General features: G+C 49.0%; 1 protein-coding gene across 1 annotated transcript in view; it reads left to right on the top strand.

Annotated features, from left to right (window-relative positions):
- Positions 1-24,642, top strand: part of CCT2 (chaperonin containing TCP1 subunit 2) — a 404,766-nt gene that overhangs the window by 280,592 nt on the left and 99,532 nt on the right. The window contains exon 10 of the mRNA XM_069629411.1: positions 20,092-20,195. Coding sequence (XP_069485512.1) covers positions 20,092-20,195 — 104 coding nt within the window. The remainder of the gene's footprint in view (positions 1-20,091; positions 20,196-24,642) is intronic.

Raw genomic sequence — 24,642 nt, 5'->3', positions numbered from 1 at the left:
GGGAGCGACCCATACCGGGACAAAACCTGAGGTTCCTCTTTTGTGAGGCTAAGGTTTGTACCGATAAAACCGAGACCTGTCCCTAAAGTCTTGTCAGCTTTCCCGCGCTCAGGGTCGCGGTGATACCGGTTCTATCGAGGGGGCAAATAGGGCAGTCATGCACCGTAACTCCTGTTACTGGCTCTGCCGAGGTTCCTCCTCTGGAGGCTATTTTTGGGGCTACCTCTAAGATGTCAAGTAAGCATCCGAGACATATCAGTACCGACTCTGCCGAGGATGCTTGTGTCAAAGCTAAGGTTTTACTCGAGTCCCCTGACCAGCCTGAGGAGACGGTTGCCTCATCTACACATGTGACGCAGATCTCTTCAGACATCGACAAAATGGCGGTCCACAGCTGCCATTTTGGATTCTTCCCTTACACCTATGTTCTAGACGGCGGGTGCTGGGAATTTTAATTTTGGGGCTGAGCAGCCTTTCACCTCAGGTGGAATGTAAAAATCTGTTCCGCCCTTCTTACGACTAGCGTGCTTGGATGCCCCTGCCACATACTGTCTTGCTTCCGCCTACTTCTGCTCCACTGCTCTATGCGGACCCGATTGATGGTGAGCATTCCTGGCAACCATCCTCGTTGCGTTTGTGGGAGTATGCTCCTTATGAGAGGCCTCTGCCTACCCCAGTGTCTAAACCTTCATCGGAGGATGTATTTTTCAGGAAATTTCGGAGGCTCATGCATTCTGACCCTGTGAAAGAGCACTTTAAGGGTCTTTTCAAGGAAATCTACCCTGAACCTCCTGCGTCGCCTTCCACCCCAGCGGCTCCACCGGTTGTACCACCTCTTCCGATCGGTCCGTCTCCAGCTCTTCCTCCCCTACTCCTGCTGTCTCCTATAGAGAAGACACCGGTAGAGCTAGATAGCACTTAAAAACCTGTGGCGGCCCAGCCGTCTGCCACAGATTCGCTGGATGACCCTCCAGCAGATCAGGATAGCTATGAGCAGCCCCGCTCTGAGCATTCCATGACGGGTTTCTGGACAGGATGGCCGTCCTCGACATTCCAGTTCCTGAGGCCCCCGCTCCGCAGGAATGGGTACTTTCGGGAGCGTTCACTTTGTCGCCAAAAGTGCGTACCGGCCTGTTCCTCCAGAAGGATGGTTTGGCTGAGGGCTCGAAGGTCTGGGATAAGCCTCACACAGGGCTGCATACCTATAAGAGAATCAAAACCAGTTACAGGCTTCACACCTCCGAGGAGATAGTCTTGGTGTCTTGTCTGCTCCCTTCCTCGACCGTGGTAGCTGCGGCCACGCTTCAATCCAAGCCGGTTTGCTGCGACCTCAACGGCTGCGGCTCAGATTCTCTCCAGAAGACAATATTTTGGACTCCTTGGGCAAGAAAGTCCTTCCGAACTCAGCACTGCAACTTCGCTGAGCAAATGCTGAGCTGATCCTGGCGGCAGCTAATATGAAGCTGTGGAAGGAGTTGGCAGTGCATTCCTGCGGATAGGCTAGACTACTTCAAGGCCGGTTTGTTGGACGCCAGGATGTTGGCATAAGATCTCCTGGAAGCTGCGCACACCATGTGGATTCCTCATCGCGAGGCCTGATGGTGGGAATTAACACCTCCCGCCAAGTGTGGCTCCATGCGACTAAGTTTTTGAAGGAGGTGCAAGATAAAGTTCTGGACCTTCCTTTCGATGGCAAGGAAGTGTTCCAGTCCTCTACAGATGACGAGCTTATAAAGACTAAGGTGAGCACCCAAACCGCCAAATCTTTGTTGGTCCTGGCAAAGGTCCCAGCTAAGGCCCCTTATACACAGAGGTCAGGGTCTCAATCTCGATCCTTCTCTGGCTTCAGGGGATTCCAGGACTGCCGGGCGTGCAGGACTGAACCGCCGGTTGGCGGCACCCGTCAAACAGCACCATGGTTTTTTCTCTCGGCCATCAGCCTCCTCTCCAGGTGCAGGTAGCATCCCTGCCGACAAGTCTGCAAAATTATATTTTTGGTGTCTCACGAGACACCAGTGGGAGGATAAATCCTGTCTCATCTGGAGGCGTGGCAGACCATCACTGAAGATCGGTGGGTTTTGTCCATCGATCAGGTGGGCTTTTGCTTGCCCCTCCCCCACCCTTCAATCCTCCCTTCCAACAGATCGGGACACCCTCCTTCAGAGCCGAGGTTCAGAAGCTTCTAGACCGAAGGGCGGTGGAACCTGTGTCCCTCGGGGAGCAAGGTGTGAGGGCTTCTACTCTGGACTGTTCATGGTGCCCAAACCCAACGAGGCTGGCCTGCGCACTATCCTCTACCTTTCCCAGTTCAACCTTTATTCCCCCCCCCCCCTGCCACGAGAAATTCAAGATCACATCCTGCCAAATAAAGTCCTCTCTCTGGAAGGGCAACTGGCTCAGTGTAGTGGACCTTCAGGGCGCGTATATGCACATCCTGATATGGCGGGCGCATCGAAAATATCTGCGGTTCTCCTGGGAGGGGAGCACTTCCAGTTCTGTGTGCTTCCAATTGGTCTCAGCTCGGTGCTGCATGTCTTTACGAAGATGTCAGTCATCGCAGCTTTCCTTCGGCTACAGGGTGTTAATGCATCTATCTAAACAACTGGCTCTTACGCAGCCCTTGTCCTGACTGCTTTGAGCAGTCACTCCTCCAGCTCCTGTTCCATCTTGGGCTGTCAGTGAATTGGTGGAAATCTTCCACAATGGTCTCCCAAGACCTGATCTTCCTGGGTTTCTGCTGGAACACTACATACTCCAGGGTTTATTTGACAGCGGACCGGATTGTGGATCTATTTGCCGCGTGTCAACTCTTCATCCAGTCAGAACACGACGGCCTGGCAGTTTCAGAGACTTCTGGGCCTCGTGCTTGCTCGTCTTACATGTCTCAAAATGAGGCGCACGCAGCTAGCTCTTCAGAGCTCTTGGTGTCCGCTTCGGACTTGGATTCCAAGATGACCCCTGTTCCATCCTGCATGATGGCGGACCTTCTATTGTGGTCCTAGACTAACAAGCTTACAGTCGGGCCCTCCTTTCAGAAGCCCTGCCCCAAGTGACCATTACCCTTCTGGGGTGGGGCATGACGCTGTATCATCTCCAGGTTTTCGATCTATGGACACCACAGGACAGGAAGTTTCATATAAATTGAACTCCTGGCTGTTTTTCTGGCGCTGAAAGCTTTTCAACCATCCATCATGGCTCTGCACGGACAACTCTGTATCAATGTTTTATATCAACAAGCAGGGTGGTACCAAGTCACCACCTTTTGTGGACCTTGCCATTCAGTTTTGGGAATGGGCCATCTAGCACGACATTTGGCTACTGGCGGTATACATTCCGGGGCAATTCAATGTGACTGCAGACTCACTCAGCCGACAGCGGCCAGCTACGCATGGGAACTGAACATGGAGGTCCTCCAACATCTTTCGCCAATGGGGCACTCCTGAAGTGGGCCTTTTTGCGACTGCCACAAACGGGAAACTTGCTCTTAATGCATCCAGGAACGGTCTTGGGGCCACCTCTCTAGGGGATGCGCTCGAGATTCTGTGGCACATGAGGGCATATGCCTTCTAGCTTCTTCCTCTGATTCACGGGTCACTCTACAAGCTCAGGAATGCATCAAATTGCACTCTCCTGTTCATAGCTCCTTGGTGGCCAGCCAGATTCTGGTTTTCGGAACTAGCCAGATTCTGGTTTTTGGCACTTCAGCATCTGTCGATTTGTCCTCCGATCAGACTGCTGTTGATTCTCAACCTGCTTCACCAGTGCGATCAGCAGACGTGGCACCCCTCCCCACAATCATTCAGCTTGCCGGCCTGGTGCCTGAATTAAAGTCCCTAGCACAGTTTAACCTGTCTGAGGACAATATACGAATTATCCATGCATCCAGGAAGCCTTCTACTAGGTCTCGGTATATAGGAGCAAGTGGCTCTGGTTTTGTCACTGGTGTTTGGCTAAGCAACTAGACCCCAGACATGCTCCGATTGATCATGTCCTTTCGTTCATTTCTCATCTGGCTGCTTTGGGCATTCATGTTTTGTCTTGTAGGACTTACTTGCCGCCTACCTGTCCACTGACACTGAAGAGGGAAAATGGGCTGCTCCCTTCCCCCGATGCTCAGCCAGACCATGACCTAGATCGTCACGGCCTAAGGACCCACCATGAGAGGAATTAGACCCTCTCACAGATGCTTCAGACGTCAACATCTAACATGGCCACGTCCCACATGGCCAGAGAAACTGCCAGTCAATCAAAGCCCCCACTGGAAACTCTGGCGAAGCTGACATAGACCATATGGATCAGCTCGACTAACACAGCAACAATGAAAGCAACCATCTTTAGAGATGCCATGACGACAAAGCCAACGGACGATAACACACGTGCCACCATGCACGCCGGTCAGACCCACAGAAATTACATACTCAGAACATACTCCACGTAGTGGACTGCTCACATACACTGATGCATTATTTTTCACATAGGCCAAGCTACCGCCCTGCAGAAACGCAAGACGAACTTGTGTACATGCTTCATCGCCTGCCATCATAACCACGGCGACCTACAACCCTTATTTATAAGGACCCATGTTGCCACGCGACCCCCATGTTGTGAACCATATGCCGCCACCCGTGAACCAGACCAGAGTAGGCCTCAGCCCCAGAGTAGGCCGTAAAACTCAGAAACCACAGACCCGGGGCTGCTCAGAACGGGGCTGCAAGGTGCTGATCGTGCAGAACAGAATCCCGGCAAGGGCCTCACAGCCAAGGCCACGAAGTTGCAACTAACAAGCCGCGCCCCGAACCAAGGTTACACCTGCTGCGGCTAACCACCCATCAGAGCCAAAATACAAATCAAATGCTCATAATTCTGCTTCAGCTAAGGTCTTGCCACACGTGACCAAGCCGACCTGGTACGATGCCAAGTCTCAAGACCAGTGAACCTCTGGGGTCTCACGTTTGGGACACAGACTGCAACAATGAAGTGACACATTGGACACTAGCAGCAGTGAGAAAGCGGTGCTTCCACGGCAAATGGCAGACCTGTTCATTGTCCATCACTGACAGTCATACATTGTTTCTAGCACCAGGTACACCGTGAGCTGCGAACGACGATGGTCCCAGGCTTGGGGGCTTGCGGATGAACCAATCGGGGCACGGGGGGCTAACTACTGACGGCATAACAACTTAGCCAATCACTAACCTCGCTCATGTAACATTTTCAGTGTAACCATTTCTAGGGACGACCCAAGCGTACCACCTGACCCCTGCTCCACCAACCACTAACCCATCTATATGTTCCTATACTAACCCTACTACTCGGGGGGGGGGGGGGGGGGGGGGGAACCAACCAGAGATGGCGTTAGGTTTTGGGGGAAGTTCCCCCCAGGTGATGCACGATGAGGCGTCACACCATGAAAAAGGGCCTGCGAGCCCACTCTTGTGAGAAGCGTTCCCGGGTGACCTGTGATCCCAGAGCCTATCCCTGCCGTTTCATCTAATAAACAGCAGTAACACCTTGCTCTTGTGTGTGTCTCTCATACTCATTGTGGACTGCAGGAGGAATTGGGGCCTCCCTAACCCCGGGGATCTGCGGACGGCCCTGCTGACCCTCTGGGAAGTCACCCTGACAACACCTGTTCCTTTTCTTTGACAAACCCCTGTACGCAATCCTCATCCAAATTGGGATTTAAATGTGGTCCTGACCGCCTTATGCCATAAACCATTTGAACCCATGGCTACGACGGATCTAAAGTACCTTTCTTGGAAGGTTGGCTTTTTGATCGCAGTGATTTCGGCAAGGCATATAGGTGAGCTTCAAGCTCTGTCCGTGGAACATCCTTTCCTTACCTTCCATAAGGATAAGGTTGTGCTCCGCCTTCATCCTTCTTCCCTTCCTAAAGTAGTGACTGATTTTCATTTGAATCAATCTTTCTGATGTTTGTTAATCTGCTTAGAATCACATGCTGTACATAGTCTGACATCCAGTGGTCACTGCGAGTATTGCATTTTGTTTTTCGTAGTCGAAAAGGGGACGTCGACATAGGCGTGCCTGTAATACTATCCCTATCGGGACGTGTAGTGTACCCAAAATCCCTCACGCGTCGAGGTCCCTCAGATTGTTTTTTTCCACCCAGAATACTGGTCGCCTTATGCGGAGCTCGTAAGAGACATTGCCATTACCATTTATTCGACCCTTGGTCGTTTTTTGTCAGTCATCGCTAAATCCAAATTCCTCCAGCCCTCCTTCGACAGCTAAGCTACTTCCCAGCTGAGTCGAGATCTTCGGCGGTGGTTTCGACGGAGGCGATCCTGTCGGCGCTGACGAACACGTGGCCCGGCCTCGCCGGCCTACACAGTATGGAGAGCGGAGGTTGTGGGGACACTTCTGTTCCTTTTTAGAATGCCTTTCTCTTTCACCCCCCCCTTTCCTTCGGGGTCATTATCACTTATTCTTGTATCCTCGGCTATGGAGAGGACTCCTTTTAGATTTTGCCAGCGTTGTAACGGCAAATTTACGTGGAAGGATAAGCCTAAGCGGTGTAACCACTACTTACCCCTCATCCACAACGAGGATGGCTGTGCAGCCTGTAAACTCCTTCGCCGAAAAACTTTAAAGGACCACAGGGTCAAGAGGTGGGCAGCCTACGCTATGTCAAAGGCTGATTCCTCACCCGCCGCCGCCGACTGTGACGAGGGGGACAGTGATAACGCTACCTCCGTATCCGAGGTTGTCGGCCTCTCTAAGGAGCGCTTCTGCTCCTGTCTGTCCCCGGACCTGACAGGTTTGGCTCACGCCCTACTTATGGGGATGTACACCCCGGCGACCCCAACGCACATGGAAAGCATAAAACTAAACACACAATCCACGGCCCTTCTTCGACTAAGTCGAAAAAAGCCCTAACACCATCGGAGACGCCGGATCTACCGGCAGCCTCCGCCGACCGTAAGGGTCGCAAGTCCTCCCTGCAGCCGCATGCGCGACTAGCGACTGGGCCGTCCACAACTAAGGGTGCTACCACCAAGACGGCAGGCGACACGCCTCGTAAGAGCGACCGTCAGCGAAAACATCCCGGGACCGCTGAAAACTGTGCATGAGCAGCCCTCGACGGACAGTCTAGTCGACGAAAGCTTGGCTAGAATAGTCGCCACTGACGCTCCAGAGACGGACAGCGAGGGAGTCGCCGACTCCCGCTCACAAGGCCAGGGTGATGCCGAAACAGACAGAAGGTATGCCGGAACCTCCCCCTCCGTCGAAGAAAAGACCTAGAGATACACCCCCAGTGTCGCACCCACGAGCAGGTTTCTCAGAAGGCGAGGGGAGCATATCCTCCACGCTATGGGAGAGATCGCGACGGCTACAGGCGGAAGAGCACCCCTTTCCGCCTCCAGACCGTTCAGGGTTACCCCAGTGGCCTTTGGAAAGATTTCAATCGTGTATGGACAAACTAGATGGGTGTAACGTGTTCAGGGGTGGACATAAACCTAAGAGGCCAAGGGAGATACTTCATGAAGACCCTAGGGCCAAATATCCAAAATACTTTGACCCACTTCAAGAGGATATTGATACATATGACCTCACTGAATTGGATACTCACTTTCAATTGAATGAAGAGTTGCTAAATACTGAGGATATACAAGACCCTGTAGAGGGCTTTGAAGAATACCCAGACATGGGTGGAAGGGGCTTCGAAGAAGACCCAGACATAGGTGGCTCACAGCCTTGTCTGTCTCCGGGGGGGTTTGGGGGGGTCAACAGACCCTGACGTACTGGATGTGTTCTCTCCTCCGACCACACCAGTCAGAAACCCGTCACCTGTAGATGACCAGCCCACTTTCAATGCACTGCTACGTAAAGCAGCAGCACATTTTGAAATTGATACAGGGGAAATTACTCCAGAGATAGACTTTTGTGGAGAAAATAATTAAGGAGAAACCACCTACTATCGGGCCATTCCCCTTCTCGCCTCAGTCAAGAGACTCATTCCATCTTTATCAACACCTGCATTGGTTAGAGGGGTTAACCCAAGAATTGAGAAACATTTTTGTCCCTTACTGTCGGACCCTTTATATATTAGGAGTCACTCAATACATGATTCCTTAGTAGTAACTACCACAAGGAAAAGGGCAGGGGTTCCGCTATCTACTAGCAAAGCACCCCCAGACAAGGAGGGAAAGAAGCTTTATGCCTTGGGGGGAAAAGGATTACATCCTCAGCAGCTTTCGCCACCAGAATTGCAAATAACTACCTTGCTGGCAAGCTACGCTGATGCCCAATGGGGTAAGTTACGCGAAGGCTTCGAAGTTCCTGAGTCCTTACAAACCCGTTTGTTAGCCACTGTGACAGACGGTACTCAGGTAAACCAGAGCATCATTAAGAACACGCTAGATGCTGCGGAGACGGCTGGCCGGTCATTAGTCCAGGGGGTACTTCTCAAGCGTCATGTCTGGCTCAGGAACTCTGGTTTTAAGCCAGAAACTCAGGCGTCCTTCATCAACAAACCAATTGAGGATTCTTACCTATTTGGTAAGGCGGTGGATGACGCACTGGAGACAGCTAAGAAGGAATTTGATACCCTAAAGACTCTAGACCAGATCACAAGACCTCCTAATAAGCGAGGTTACGGCAACAGATGCTTTTTTTGTGGCCAATGACAAAGCCAACAGTACTCCTCAGCAGGCAACTGGTCCTCCACTGAAGGAACCGGCAGACAATATGCTCAGAGGACAACGTCGTGGCAACGAAAGAGGTCGGGCCCCACTCCTAGAGGCTCCCTGGCTACCAACACCAAATGACCCGAAGGTTCAGGTCCCCTCCCATGCATCTCCGGTCAGGGGCCGGTTAACATCATTTCTACCAGCATGGGAGGGAATAACCACAGACCGCCGGGTACTGTGAACCATTGCCCGCGGTTCCTGCATCGAATTCAGTCTGTCCCCTATGTTCAGACTCCCAAGGGGAAGACGCCTATCACCGGAGCACCTCGCCATCCTTCAAGAAGTCGAACTGCTACTAGAAAAAGTAGCAATAGAGGTTGTGCCTCGATCAGGTAAAGGAGGGTATTCAGTGTACTTCCTTGTACCCAAAAAGGATTTAACCATGCGCCCTGTAAAAGATTGTCGCCCAGCGAACAAATATGTAAAACCTCAAAAATTTTGTATGGTGACTTTGCAGGAAGTAATTCCCCTCCTCTCACAGGGGATTACATGGAAACACTGGACATGAAAGATGCATACTTTCATATTTCAATGTTGCCAGTGCACAGAAAATACCTCAGGTTCATGACAGTGGCAGCGGCCCACCTGCGCAGGTTGTCCATTCCAGTATACCCTTACCTCGACGATTGGCTCATAACTGGGGATTCTTACGAGACCTGCTTCTCAAATACCCAAGACTGTGGACCTTTTGTTCCAACTGGGCTTCTCCATCGAGAAGTCCAGCCTAGACCCCAGCCAAGTCCAGCAATTCCTAGGGGCTCTAATTCGAACAAAGGACGGCCACGTCTTCCCCTCCAACGAGGGGGTCCAAAATATGCTTTTTCAGATCCCTCCATATGTAGCCGGTCGAGAGGTGACGGTACGCAAAGCCATGCGATTGCTAGGAATGTGGCGTCCTGTATTTATTTGGCACCTCACGCACGCCGGCGTCCAATGCAAGAGGGTCAACAGCCAGTGGTGTCAGGCCAGCGGACAATGGGACGATCTAGTGGTGGTCTTGCAGGCCCTGGTTCTCTCGCTGCAGTGGTGGTCGAATAAAAACCTTGTAATAGGGAAACCATTTGCCACCCACGCAGTGGAAGCCACTCTAACCACAGACTCATCCCTCACAGGGCGGGGTGCTCACCTATACCATCAAACTGCAAACAGAGTTTAGAGTCAGAGTGTAGTGTCCAAACAGACAAACTTGCTGGAACTACTGGCGGTTTTCAAAGCACTGAAGGCTTTCCAGACACACCTTCAATGGAAGACCGTGCTGGTCCCAGAAATAGATCTGTTCGCAACTCTGGAGAACACCCAATGCCAAGATTACGCCTCCAGGTACCGCACCAAGGGGGAACGGTCTCTGGATGACATGGTCAGGGAAATTTGTTTACGCTTGACTCCCACCCACCTTCCCTCCGCCGACTCCCCTTCTCAACAAGATAGTGCACAAGATGCACCAGGAACCAGTTACCATGATACTAGTGGCCCCAATGTGGGCCCGACAACCCTGGTTCGCTCACCTGATGGAGATGTCACTGTCTCCTCCGGTGAAATTATCCTGCCCGTACAACATGCTGTCACAGGACAGGGGCAGAACGCTGCACCCATGCCCACAGACCCTGAATTTAGCAGCCTGGCTCCTGAGGTCATAGAATTTGGACATTTGCAGCTCCCTCAGAGATGCATGGACATCCTTAGAGAGGCAAGGAAACCGAACACTCGTTACTGCTACTCTAGCAAGTGGAAACGGTTCGTCATCTGGTGTAGGGCTAAAAGCATCAACCCTGTTGACTGCTCTCCCACACAAATTGTTCTATACCTGACTCACTTATTAGACTCCGGATTAGTCTTTAATTCTATTAAAGTTCACCTAGCTGCACTCTCTGCATACACTACGTCTCAACATAAGGTGTCATGGTGGAAAGTTCCAGTTATTAAAGCCTTCATGGAGGGAGTGAAGAGGATCCACCCTCCTATATCTAACCCAGCTCCTGGATGGGACCTGAATGTTGTACTAACCAAGCTAATGGGCTCCCGCCTTGAACCCATGCACAAAGCAACACTTAAGAACCTCACTCTTAAAACTGCTTTCTTAATAGCGATCACCTCCATTAGGAGAGTAAGTGAACTACAAGCACTCTCTATACTAGATCCCTTTGTAACAGTTCACAAAGATAAGGTGGTTCTACGCACGCACCCTAGGTTTGCACCAAAATTAATTTCTAAATTCCATGTCAACCAGTCTGTAGAACTACCAGCGTTCTTTCAAAACCCATCAAACTTGGAAGAAAATAGCCTGCACACACTTGATGTGCGCAGAGCGGTCATGTTTTATATGGAAAGAACTAGACCACTGAGAAAGACTAATCAGTTCTTTGTCTCGGTGGCAGCAGGAAGAGAAGTAGATGCAGTTTCCAAATCCACTATATCTAGATCGATTGTCCAATGCATCACTGTCTCTTGCTAAGAGAGAACTGCCCTTCAAGCCGAGAGCACATTCTACTCTAGGCACTGGGGCTTCCATAGCATTCATTGCAAATGTTCCCCTTGAGTCCATTTGCAAAGCGGCAACCTGGAGTTCTGTACACACCTTTAGAAAACACTGTCTAGATGCCCATTCTAGATCTGATTCCCAGGTGGGACAAGCAGTACTAAGACATCTTTTCACTACTGTTCCTTCTCACAACCCACCTCCAACGCCGGGCACTGCTCGCTAGTCTACGCACAGCATGTGATTCTAAGCAGATTAACAAACATCAGACATGCATTACTTACCGTAAAAGCATTTCTGATGATTGCATCTGCTTAGATTCACATGCGCCCACCCTTCCTCCCCGCTCGGATGGAAGGAACATAGACATCTTATTACTTTCTCTTTTCTGTACTCACTCATGTACTAATAAGGCTCCCTCATGGCAGAAAAAATAGAGGGACCTCGGCGCGTGAGGGATTTTGGGTACACTACACTTCACTATAGGGATAGTATTACAGACACGCCAATGTCGACGTCCCCCTTTCGACTACGAAAAACAAAATGCAATACTCTGCAGTGACCACTGGATGTCGGACTACGCACAGCATGTGAATCTAAGCAGATACAATCATCAGAAATGCTTTTACGGTAAGTAATGCATGTCATATCATTACCTGTCTTTTTTTTCCCCAACCCGGTCTCAGATGCCAAGAGTATTACACAATTTAGATGTCAGACGACCGCTGAAGTTCTACCTGGACAGAACATCTGAACTCGGGGGCTCCTCAACTCTTGGTTACGTTTTGAGACCTGAAAGGGAAACCTGCTTCAAAGGCTACGATCTCCTGATGGATTGCCTCCTGTATTTCCGAAGCGTATACCATTCAGGGCATTCAACCTCCGAAAGGCATTCATGCCCATCTTGTACGTGGCAAATCGGCTGCTGTTGCCTTCCAAAAATGTTCCCTGGGAAACCATTGCCAAGGCAGCTACATGGGCTTTCCCATCAGCTTTTTGTAAGCATTACTGCTTGGACTTGAGCTCCAGGGCCAATGACCAATTCGCCAAGGTTGTCCTTAAAAACCTTTTTCACTAGGGAAGTTCCATGCACCCGTATTACTGTGAGGAGTGCTTTGGAATCTCCCACAAGTATGGAGGAAAGAAAACAGGACGTAGGAGTATAACAAAGTTACACACCGTAGTGACTAACTTACCCCTAGTCTATAGTCCCCTTTCCTCCATACACCCGCCCACCGTCCCCTCTAATTAGTATCCTCTATTATTGCCAGACCTGGCGATTAGAAAAGGACTGAAGGGCGATGCGTGGACCTCAAAAGGGCGGAGTTACTGCTATGTGCAGTACCCCACATAAAAAGAGGACGACACATTTTTTTTTCTTTCAATTTTGATGCTTTTTAACAAAAGTGCTCTGGTCCCATCCCAAAGGACGTAATGTCCCCACAGGCATGGAGGAAAGGGGACTATGGACTAGGAGTAAGCTGGTCACTACGGTGAGTAACTTTGTTATTGATGAGCATGTGAATCCATGCCAGACCCCATGCTGGAGAAGGAACAAGTTCCTTGCCTGTAACTGTTCTCCAGCATGGGTCTGGCATGGATTCACATGCAAACCCTCCCGCCTACCCCTCTGCGGCTCTTCTCCTGGTCCTACTGCCACTTTACGTGCTAGCAAATCTGAAGATGGCTGCCAGAGGGGCTTAGGTAGAGGGCTGTCATTGGCTGGGGGCACTATGACCCAGAGACCAGTGATTGGTTGTTAGGAGAAAGACAGTTCCGAAATTAAACTGATTTTTTTTCTTTACCGAAGATGCCCAGCCTGATGGGGAATATTCATGAGCATGTGAATCCATGCCAGACCCATGCTGGAGAACTACAGTTAGAAGTAACTTGTTCCATAGCTGTCATTAAGTCGAGGGCACAGGCGTGCAGTGGTCGAATGCACAGGAGACCTGGGTGGAAACTGTGGTTCATGAACAAAAGTAAACAAGAACATCCATTTAACACCAAAAAGCTTTTATTATGGACATAGCACTTCAGATGCACTAACCTTGAACATTCCATCCATTAAGCAGCCCCAACTGTATTCTTGGGTGTGGCTGCTAATGGATTCACAGCTATATAAATTGCCCTGATCCTCAAGACAGACACTTTGCGTTACTCTGCACTTACCAGCAGCGTAACGCTCAGTCGCCACAGGTCAGACCTGCTTACCTTTGTAGACCCTGCTTCCTGGACATCCTGGCTTCTTGCCAGCATACCTACCAACTGGGGGGAAGCTGTTCTTACCTGTACATCTCTTCGGCGAACCGAGCATTCATCTTTACACTTTCCGGAACGCCGAAATCTTCATCTTGGCACCGCAGCACGACCCGCTCCATCATCAACAGCAGCGCCTGCAAGGAAAAACAGAAGACTAGACATCGAAAAAAGTCAGTTTAAGGTCGCGCTACGCCATACTGCGCACTTTTCCTTAAACCATCACTTACCTGCTGTCGAACATTGCGGTAGCATCAATCTTCCATCCGGCCGCACCTCACAGCTGCATTGAGGCAACATTTCCATCTAAGTGAAGAAAACAGAAGACATTACGGGCATAAAGAGCAACATATAAAGACATTAAACAGAACTAACAATCACAAGAGCTCAAGAGACACTTACCATTCATAAGCAGAAGCATAGTCGCAGCTGAACTGGACTAATGCTTATCAGGGATCAGTAAAGGAACTAGATCCCATTCAACGCGCCCTGCCAGATGTAGCAGGACGGAGAGCTTGGCTTCATAATTCACAGGTGAGCTTTATGGGCCAGCGTATGCTCGCAGAAACCGTACTTTGGGGAGAAGGGTTCGAGAGGTACAACAATCAGATTGGCGCACTCACACACTTATCTCCACGCAGGAGCAGTATCACCACGTACCACCGTTCACCGCTTTTCTACCTAGGGAGAGGCCAAAGAACAAGTAATCTCGTGGCATCGCTATGTTTGGCAACTAGCTACAGTTGGTAGCGAAACGCAGTAAGGCTAAAACGAAAAGCACAAACAAATGGTAAAGTCACTGCTGCCCCGATACTCGAGAAAACTACGTGGACAGCCAGGAGCCTCTATCCCGCACCCTAGAAGACTAATTTCGACGCCAGTGGGCCGAAAATTACATTTTTCCACCTTTAGGCCCTTCTGGTTCCTCGAAGTGGATAAAGGAGAAATTTGAAGGGTGCATAGATCTTCTTGAAATGTTTCTTTTTCTGAACAGCCTTTCCCTAAAAGATCTTGTGGGGAACCTGTTGTAAGATCGGCTTCACGTTTTCAAGAAAATCTTGACTCTCAGCCCTCTGTTTCTGTCCATAAGGAAGAGGTGGTCCAGATGGACACCTATCAAGACATCTACAGCGAAGACCCTTCCTTCCTGCAGGACTACACTGAGGATCAGGCGGATGCCATGGACAACTGGGAGGAAACCCAGCAAGTGGAAACAGAGCCTAGGATGCTCCCCACGCAAGATCAGGGCACTGATGTTTTTATGCCTGGATTCTCCTCATCCACCCCGGCTCGCAAGGCCTCACCTGTAGACTACCACATGGCTTTCAATGCCATCTTAAGGAAGGCAGCAGATCATTTCCAGATCACTACCCAAGAAGCGGTACCTGAACAAGACTTTGCGGTGGACATTCTCAAGGAGAGACACCCCCCCCCCCCTCTCAAGCCAAGCCATTCTAAATTCTGTTAAAAGAAGATTGGTCCACTCCCTGGTGTCGCCAGCTCAAACCAGGGCAGTGAACCCAAGAGTGCAAAAGCTATTTCGGCCAGCCCCTTCGGACCCTCAATATATTAAGGGCAATGCCACACCCGAATCCTTGGTAGTGACTACCACCCGGAAACGGGCAGGAGTACCCCTTGCTACGGGGGAGGCACCTCCGGACAAGGAATCCAAGAGGTTGTATGCCCTAGGTAAGCGTGTTACCTCGGCAGCTGCATGCACCACACGCATAGCGAATAACACCACGCTGCTGGCGAGTTATGCAGATGCTCAATGGAACCTGATACAGGAAGGTCTCCAGGAGGTTCCTGAACCCGTTGGGTCCAAGCTTCTCACTATTGTGGCGACGGCAGGCAGGTTAACCAGAATATCAACACTCTGGACACTGCTTCTGATTTTGACCAACTGGCTAAAAGAAAATGACAAACTCAGACTAACACCCTCTCGACGCTCTGCTTCCTATCCTCTGCCTATGGAGTCACCTACTTTGCACCAAGTCCACCTGGACAACTCTCCTAATGTACTGCGTCCACCTTACTCTACGCCACCTAACCATGCAACCTACATTGTATATATTGATATGCCACTGTCTATTTTGTCCTGTATTTCCTGTACCCATGTAATCTCAGTGCATTCTCTTGCGATTATGTCATTTACTCTGTATATACTGATGTGTTATTATGTCGGCCTGTTGGCCATGTAACTAAGTTTAACATATCCTTACTGCTGCGCCCTGTTGCTCCTGGGTCTGGTGCGCATTATAAATAATAAACTAAACTAAACTGCTGAGACAGCAGGTAGGTCTCGGGCCCAGGGCACTTTACTCAAGTGGCATGCTTGGCTTCGTAACTCTTAAGCCTGAAACACAGGCCCCTCTTATCAACAAACCCATTGAAGAGACCAATCTCTTTGGGAAAGCGGTCGACGATGCTCTTGAGATGGCCAAAAGAGAGCATGAGACTCTTAAGTCCTTGCAACGGATGACTCAAACCTTCCCCCTAAAGGTGAGGTGGTTCTCGACGGTCCTTTCGAGGGCAGTCCCGTGCAAACCGGAACTACAGCACGGGAAACTAACTCTGGACAAACATCAGGTAGCCCCACCTACTACCCACCAAGGGGGTCAGTGACGCGGCAGAGGTAGAAGCCCCAATCCCAGAGGAGCCGCAGCCTCTGGTCAGAAATGACCATCAGATCCACGTCCCCTCCCATGTCACCCCGGTCGGGGGGCGTTTAACATCTTTCCTCATGGCATGGGAGGGGAAAACTTCAGGCCAGTGGGTTATAAAGACGGTCGCCCACGGGTACTGCGTTGAATTTGCCAGACTACCACAGTTCAGACCACCATGCTCACGGCGCCTCTCACCGGACCATCTGCCGATCCTGAATCAAGATGCAGAAGTGCTGCTGGGAAAGGACGTCATAGAAGTCGTCCCTATTCTTCTGGTAAACGAGGGTATTTATTCAGTGTACTTCCTTGTACCCAAAAAGGACCTCACCATGCACCCTGTTCTAGACCCGTACTGAACAAACAAATTTATAAAACCTAAAAAGTTTCGTATGGTAATGCTACAGGAGGTGATCCCACTGTTGAAACAGGGGGACCACATGACAACATTGGACACGAAAGATGCATGCTATCATATTTCAATGTTGTCAGCGCACAGGAAATATCGAAGGTTCATGATGGAGGACTGGCATTACCAATTCAAAGTGCTCCCCTTCGGCATCGCCTCTGCGCCAAAGGTATTTACAAAGGTCCTGACGGTAGTGGCAGCACACCTGCGCAGACTGTCCGTCCCGGTTTACCAGGGGACTCTTACGACACATGCTTTTTAAACACCCAGAAGACCGTAGACCTTCTGTTCAGTCTGGGATTCTCCATCAACGAGAAAAAATCCAGTCTAGTCCCCAGTCAAGTAAAACAATTTCTGGGGGCTCTAACATGGATGAAGGAAATCCTTGTCTTCACCTCCGAGAGGGTTCAGAACATACTTTTTCAGCTCCCTCAATATGTAGCCAGTCGGGAGATTACAGTATGCAAAGCCATGCGCTTGCTAGGTATGATGGCGTCATGCATATACTTGGTTCCCACGCGTGGCTGTGCATTCGTCCCATGCAAGAGTGGCTCAACAGCCAGTGGTGACAGGCCAGCGGACAATAGGAAGATCTGGTAGTTGTCTCGCCAGCCCTCGTTCTCAACAGTGGTGGTCGAGGAAAAACCCCTTGAAGGGGAAAACCTTCACCACTGCTGGGGTGGAAGACACTCATCTCTCACAGGGTTGGGGGGGGGGGTTCACCTGCTTCAGCAGACAGTACATGGAGTGTGGTCCCCACAAGTAGCATCCAACCATATAAATCTTCTGGAGCTATTGGCGGTGTTCAAGGCGTTGAAAGCCTTTCAGACCCAACTACAAGGGAAGACAGTGCTGGTTTTGACAGAGCACCACAGCCATGTATTACCTGAACAAACAAGATGGCACTCACTCTCCGGGGCTATCCAAGTTGTCCCAGAAAATTTGGATGTGGGTTCTCAGACACAAGATGTTCCTACTGTCACATGGTCCAGGAGAACTCCCATCTTCTAGCAGACGTGCTCAGCAGAGATTTCCCACTGCCCGTAGAATACAAATGGCGTCTGCACGAAGACATTGTGTCCAACGTGTTCGCAGAATGGGTCTTCCCAGAGATAGACCTGTTCGCAACTCAAGAGAACGCACAATGCCAATGTACCCCCAGAACCGCTCCAAGGGGAACGGTCTCTGGATAACATGGTCAGGGAAATTTGTTTACGCTCAAACCCCCCCCCCCCCAAACTCCCCTACTCGAGAGAGTGCACAAGATGCACCAGGAAGTCACCATGATATTGGTAGCCCCCATGTGGGCCCATGAACCCTGGTTCGCTCATCTAATGGAAATGTCCCTCTCGCCACCAGTAAAACTACCCTGCCTGTACAACATGTCTCAGGACAGGGGGAGGGGGGGAGAGGGGAGAGACCCTACACCCATGCCCACAAACTCTGAACTTGGCGGCCTAGCTCCTGAGGCAATAGTTTGGACACCTTCAGCTCCCTCAGAGATGCATGGACATTCTCAGGGAGGCTAGAAAACCTAACACCCGCTATTGCTATTCCAGCAAATGGAAACGGTTCGTCATCTGGTGTAATACCAAGGGCGTCAATCTCATCGTTTGCTCACGCACACACATTGCTGTACCTAACCCATTGTTATACACAGGGTTGGTCTTCAGGTCCCTAAAAGTTCATCTGGCGGGTCTTTCAGCATACACCACGTCACAACAGAAGGTGTTGTGGTGGAAAATACTAGTGATTAAAGCTTTTATGGAAGGGGTTAAAAGGATTTATCCTCACATTTCTCACCCAGCTCCTAGATGGGATCTAAATGTGGCTTTAACCAGACTCGTGGGATCTCCCTTTGAGCCAATACATAAAGCAAGTCTAAAAGACCTTACTTATACGACGGCCTTCCTAGTGGCTATCACTTCTATTAGAAGGGTTAGTGAACTACAGGCCCTTTCTGTTCTAGACCATTTTGGGACAGTCCACAGGGATAAGGTAGTTCTGTGCACTCACCCCAGATTTGCACCTAAATTCATCTCGAAGTTCCATGTGAACCAGTTCATCGACCTACCCTTTTCCAGAATCCCACTAGCATGGCCGCACAGTGCAGTCAATGATCTACCTGGAAAGAACTAAACCACTGAGAGAAACTAACCAATTTTTCATTTCAGTGGCAGCTGGTAGAGAAGGAGATCCTGTCTCTAAATCGGCTATCTCAAGGTGGATTGTCAAATGCATCACACTGTTTCTCTTGCTAAGAGAACTGCCCCTCAAGCCTAGAGCGCACACTACTCTGGGTCTGGGGCTTCCATAGCATTCATTGCAAATGTTCCCCTAGAGTCCATTTGCAAAGCGGCTACCTGGAGTTCTGTACACACCTTTACCAAACACTATTGCCTAGACACACATTCTAGGTCTGATTCTCCGGTGGGACAAGCGGTACTAAGACATCTTTTCTCTGCTGTTCCTTCTCACAACCCACCTCCAACTCCAGGTACTGCTTGCTAGTCTATGCACAGCATGTGATTCTAAGCAGATTAACAAGCATCAGAAGACATGCATTACTCACCATAATAGCATTTCTGATGATTGGATCTGTTTAGATTCACATGCGCCCTCCCTACTTCCCCGCTCGGGGTGGAAGGAACATAGACGTCTTATTACTTTTTCTTTTACTCACTCACAATAGCCTTGGGCTCCCTCGTGGCAGAAAAAATGCAATCGGAGGGACCTCGGCGCGTGAGGGATTTTGGGTACACTACACATCACAATAGGATAGTGTTACAGACACTCCTATGCCGATGTCCCCTTTCGGTCCCCGAAAGACGAGATGCAATACTCTGCGGTTACCACTGGATGTCAGTTCATATGCACAGCATGTGAATCCAAGCAGATACAATCATCAAACGCTATTACGGTGAGTAATGCATGTCTTCCCAGTACGGACAACCTCAAAGGACATGTCAGTTTCCACATAGCAGATGACCAAAAGCCAGTGTAGTAAAGCTTAAGGCTTCACTGCACTGTAAAAAGTCAAGTTCAAAAATAAAAGCGAACATTTTGGGGGTCGATAGAAATGGAAGTAAAGGTGCAGTAAAGAGGAATCTTTCCTAACAGTCTTACCTCCAAGTGGGACTTTAGGGAAACCCCAACACCTGAAAACCGAAACAGGATGGTCAATATTATGATATTCTGCATTAGTATGTCCTATTGAAGTGAGCTCCACGTCTGGCTCTGTATCATCGGATGCAGCAGCCTTCCCTCTTTAGTGGTACAGCGCTTCAAATTCATGACAACCTATCTATCACTGTTTCTCCTCATGTGTAAGTTGGGCCTTGTTATCTTTGTGAAGAACTAGTATGCTTTATGGTGGTCAGTTGTTGTGGAAAAAATAAACTAGGTGGGCTTTTAAAGAAATAAATTAAAAATAATGGGCTCTTACTGTGCAGCATCTCTGAACCCTTTGTAAGGCATCTGTTCAGTGTTCTACAATGAGTGGAGATGCCAGTGATGAACTACATTACAAGTAACATTCACTGGTTTCAGTTTCACTTGTGATTTTTATTTCAGGCAGTTGATTTATAATTACCCTGAACAAATGTTTGCTGCTGCTGGGGTCATGGCAATAGAACATGCAGATTTTGCTGGAGTGGAACGTCTGGCTCTTGTTACAGGTTAGTGTTAAAAAAAAAAAAATTTGAATGGTAGATTTACTGTTGTATTTGAAATACCCAGGGTGCCCGAGTGATTCCAAAAATAGAATGGTATGTGCAGGCTTATTTTTCCCAATGTGTAAGTCCTTGTTAACAATGCATTTTGTATTTTTCTGGTTAAGAAGGGGACCACCTGTTAGGGAGAATTCTCATAAATGTGCTAATTCCCTTCACCTTAGACTCCCAGCAACTTTGTTGGATTTTGTGGACTTGCTTTTTTTCACCCGGAAAGAGTATGAGCCTTTTTTCCCCACTCTCATATTTTGATGTGTTTTACTCTTGTGTTCTTTGATTTATGTTAAGATAACTCCATAGGCATCTTCATGTTACACAGCACCCTCAGTGCAGTGACACAGGAATGTCTTTTAGACTTCCCAAAGGTTTAAATACCTACGCTGGGATAAACTGTTTTTCCAGGGAATGTAAAGTGAAATTGACTATACTAGTCTTCCAAATTCCTAGACCCAGCACAAACCATCTTACAAGGGAGTGCTGCAGGGGTTACATAGTATCCCTTGTGTCTAAATACTCATGTAGCAGTCAAATGCTACCCGTTCCTCTCGGAAAGGCTGGTGGCAGTGGTTTTACAACAAACTACCATGATTTTTCACGACCGCAAACGCAGGTAGCTAAAAATCACAGGAGCCATGTTTTTCAAGATGGCACCTCAAGCCCCCTATGTTTAAACGGGTACTGGTCTTCTATCGCAGTCTTTTTGGAAAGGGCCTTCTAGTGTTTCTTTGCATGCCAACCCAGGTTTGGTCCTTTTTGTTTGTACGCCTATGGCAGGCTTCAGGACTGATGACCGTCTCTGGCGCCTGAGTGTCTGGGGTGGGCAGGAAGTGAGGGAGGTGCCCTAAGCTCCCTGTGCTTAGTCTCCTAGGAGATCCAAATGCACTCTGGCGTGATTGGCTGGCTGACTGTCCGGCAAGGACAGCCACCCTGCTGGCTGAGTGACAGCTAGGCTAGGCTGGGATGAAAGGGAACGGTTTAAAAGGCAAGTCTCTTGGACTGGTAAGCAGTCGACCACTGGAACGAAAGAACCGAAGAGGAGCTGGAAGAGGACGGCTGCTGCAACTCCTGGACCGTTGGTTTGCCTGGTGAAGCCCTGCTGCAGGTCCGAATTGCCAAGTTCATCTCGACAGAGAAGCCCCTTCAAGGACAGTTGGTGGGACCAATCTACTCGTAAGCCACCTGGATACCATGCTCAAGGCTGGTTAGGATTAACCAGGGAGAGGGACACCAGCTTGTGTGCTTGAATCTACAGCTACTGGAACTGAAGTGACTCCATTTTGTTTGCGTTTTCCAACAATCCTGTGCAGTGCAAGAGTCCCCTGACATCCTCCCTCTTGTCCCCACGACTGGGGCTTATTAACAGTGAGATCTGCAGGAACTGCCAGGAATCACCGACTTCAGCTGCATTTGTTTCTTCATACTATGGTACTGTGCCAACCCGATTGAGAGAATGCCACTCTCGTAGTGAAGTTCGTGAACCTTTCCCAACTTGCACGACTAATCAGCTTGTGACCCAACATATGATTCTTTTTTGCCTAAACTACTACTGAGACCATTTGCAAAGACTTTACTGGTTGATACCAGAACTGCTCTTTCCTGTCCAGAACACTAGCCCATACTAGTCAATGGACTTTGGCCTACGCCTATTGACATGAATTGAACTGTTCTGGTGAACTGAAACTATTTGCACTGTCTAACAAGTATGTGATCTATTCTACTTACCTTATGCCTTTTTGCTCACTTGTAAGTAACTGAACTTCCATTTGGCTCCTATTTCAGGGGAGCTCAAACCCTCTACTTGAACCACTGTGATTGAAAGTACTCTATGTAATGACTTGTACTGCTCACATTCACTCTCGAGGTAAGCCTGGCTGCTCAGCTTGCTACCAAAAACTGTGTGGTACAGACTTGGTTTGGCTTACACCTGTAGTCCTAATTGTGTGTGGTGGTCCCAGAGGGTACTGCATGCAATTCTGCCAAACAAGCGGTAACCTGGAGTTCTGTACAGACCTTAATAAAAACACTATCGCCTAGACACTTAACTCTAGGTCTGATTCTTAGGTGGGACAAGCCGTACCAATCTTTTCACTACGGTTCCTTCTCACATCCCACCACCAACTCTGGATACTGCTCGCTAGTCTATTGTAAGCAGATTCACGAGCATCAGAAGACCTGCATTACTTACCATAATAGAATTTGTGATTGTATCTGCTTAGATTCACATGCGCCCACCCTTCCTCCCCGTTCGGATGGAAAGAACATGGACATCTTACTACTTCTCTCTCTATACTCATTCATGATGGTCCTAATGCTCCCTCGCGGCAGAAAAAATGCGATCAGAGGCACCTCGACCCGTGAGGGATTTTGGATACACTACATGTCAAGTTAGGATAGTCTAGAGGCACGCCCATGTCGACGTCCCCTTTCGATCCTCGAAAGATGAGATGCAATACTCTACGATTACCACTAGATGTCGGACTATATGCACAGCATGTGAATCTAAGCAGATACAATCATCAGAAATGCTATTACAGTAAGTAATGCATATATCTACACAAGGATTTAGGCGATCTTTAAAAAGTAGCAATTACTAGTAACATTAATCCCAAAGTTAAGAATCAATTCAACAAGAGCAATAAAGCAGGTGAGTAAACTTTTCATATGTTATACATATTTCAGCACATTGAGTGAAGTCATTTGAGGTCAGTAATAACAATTATTTGTGATCACCCTTGCAATGTTGAGTTTTAAGGAGGGAAAAGTTAGTCAGATCAGAACATACTTTGTACTTGGTGTTAGGCAGAGTTTGTATGCAGTACTCTTTTGGGACCCCTACACAACTAAGACTACAGGTGTAAGCAAACCAACCTTTGGTATAAGTTTGTACTACAGTTTTTGGTAGCGGAGCAGAGCAGCCAGGCTTATCTCAAGAGGGGAATGTGGGCAGTAATGATGTTACACAGAGGTCTACAATCACAGTTGTTCAAAAACTCTTACACTCAAGGTTTCTTGGTTAAACACTTTATTCAACAGTCGGTTATAAAACATTCACTAGAAGGAGGCAGTTCATATTATACACAAATATACTTCAGTACTGTTTCTGAGGCAATCAGACTACTTTGAAGGAGGAGCAAAAAGGAATGGGTTCAGAACATAAAAGGATTACAATTATTCTTAGACAGTGCAGATACTTGGCATTCACCAGTGTCAATTCAGTAGGCTAGGCCAAAGTTATGTTACTTGGCATTTATATACCGCCTTATATATCATTGTTATTACCTTAAAGCGCTGGTAGGTTGAACGCCCTCAGGAACTGTAGTTTAAGTCAGTAGAGTGTCGTATGGTGTGTGGGTGCAGCGGATATGTGTGCAGCTGTTGTGGTTGTTGGATGATAGCTGCTTCCTAGCGATGTGTGGTGCTGAGGAAATCAGTTGGATGTGTTCAGTCTGGTGGGTGGACACCCAGACTGGGTTCTTGCTGCGTTAGACCTGAGGAACGCCTATGCGAACAGCTAGCCGGAATGTGCTCAGCTAGCTGTGTTTTATTAGGGTGATGGGGTTGTGTTTGTATGTGAACAGCTAATCCAAATTATCAGGGGTATAGCTGTGTTCTAGTTGAATGATGGTGTATAGTAGAGTATGTGATATGGTGGTTATCAGTAAAAGCGTCAGACCAGGCACGTGAGCAGGACGGTGGGGGACGTACATAGCGACAAACAGATATATAGCAACAGGATGGTATCGGGTATATATGGGGATACAGATTTCTGATGTTTGTTAATCTGCTTAGAATCACATGCTGTGCATAGGTCCGACATCCAGTGGTCACTGCGGAGTATTGCATTTTGTTTTTCGTAGTCGAAAAGGGGACGTCGACAAGGCGTGTCTGAAACACTATCCCTATAGTGACGTGCGTTGTACCCACAATCCCTCACGCGTCGAGGTCCCTCAGATTGTTTTTTTCCGCCCAGCTTCTGGTCGCCTTCACGCGGAGCTCCTCGAGAGACATTGCAACTCCTCGACCTTTGGTCGTTTTTTCTCTAATATTAATAATCCCTCCCTCGACGCAGTTGTAAGCTGTTCTCCGCCGAAAAGAATCTTCGACGGAGGGTCGAGCGGAAGAAATCCTTCGGCGCTGCCGAACACGTGGCCTGGCCTCGCAGGCCATATACAGTAGGGAGAGTGGGGTCGTGGGACATCTCTGGGTCTTTTCTGAGAATGCCTTTCCCTTTCCCCTTCCTTTCCCTTGGGGTGTTTATCGCGATTTATTGCCTCGGCTATGGAGAGGACACCGTTTAGGTTTTGCCCACTTTGTAAAGGCAAATTCACTTGGAAGGACAAGCACTCACGGTGTAACCGCTGCTTGCCCCTCGATCACAAGGAGGAAAGGTGCG

Source organism: Ambystoma mexicanum, chromosome 12 (genome assembly GCF_040938575.1).
Source record: "Ambystoma mexicanum isolate Mex_15411 chromosome 12, UKY_AmexF1_1, whole genome shotgun sequence".
In the NCBI taxonomy this organism is placed as follows: Eukaryota; Metazoa; Chordata; class Amphibia; order Caudata; family Ambystomatidae; genus Ambystoma; species Ambystoma mexicanum.
The sequence above is the reverse complement of the archived record's forward strand: the minus strand, read 5'-3'. Positions and strand labels throughout refer to the sequence as shown.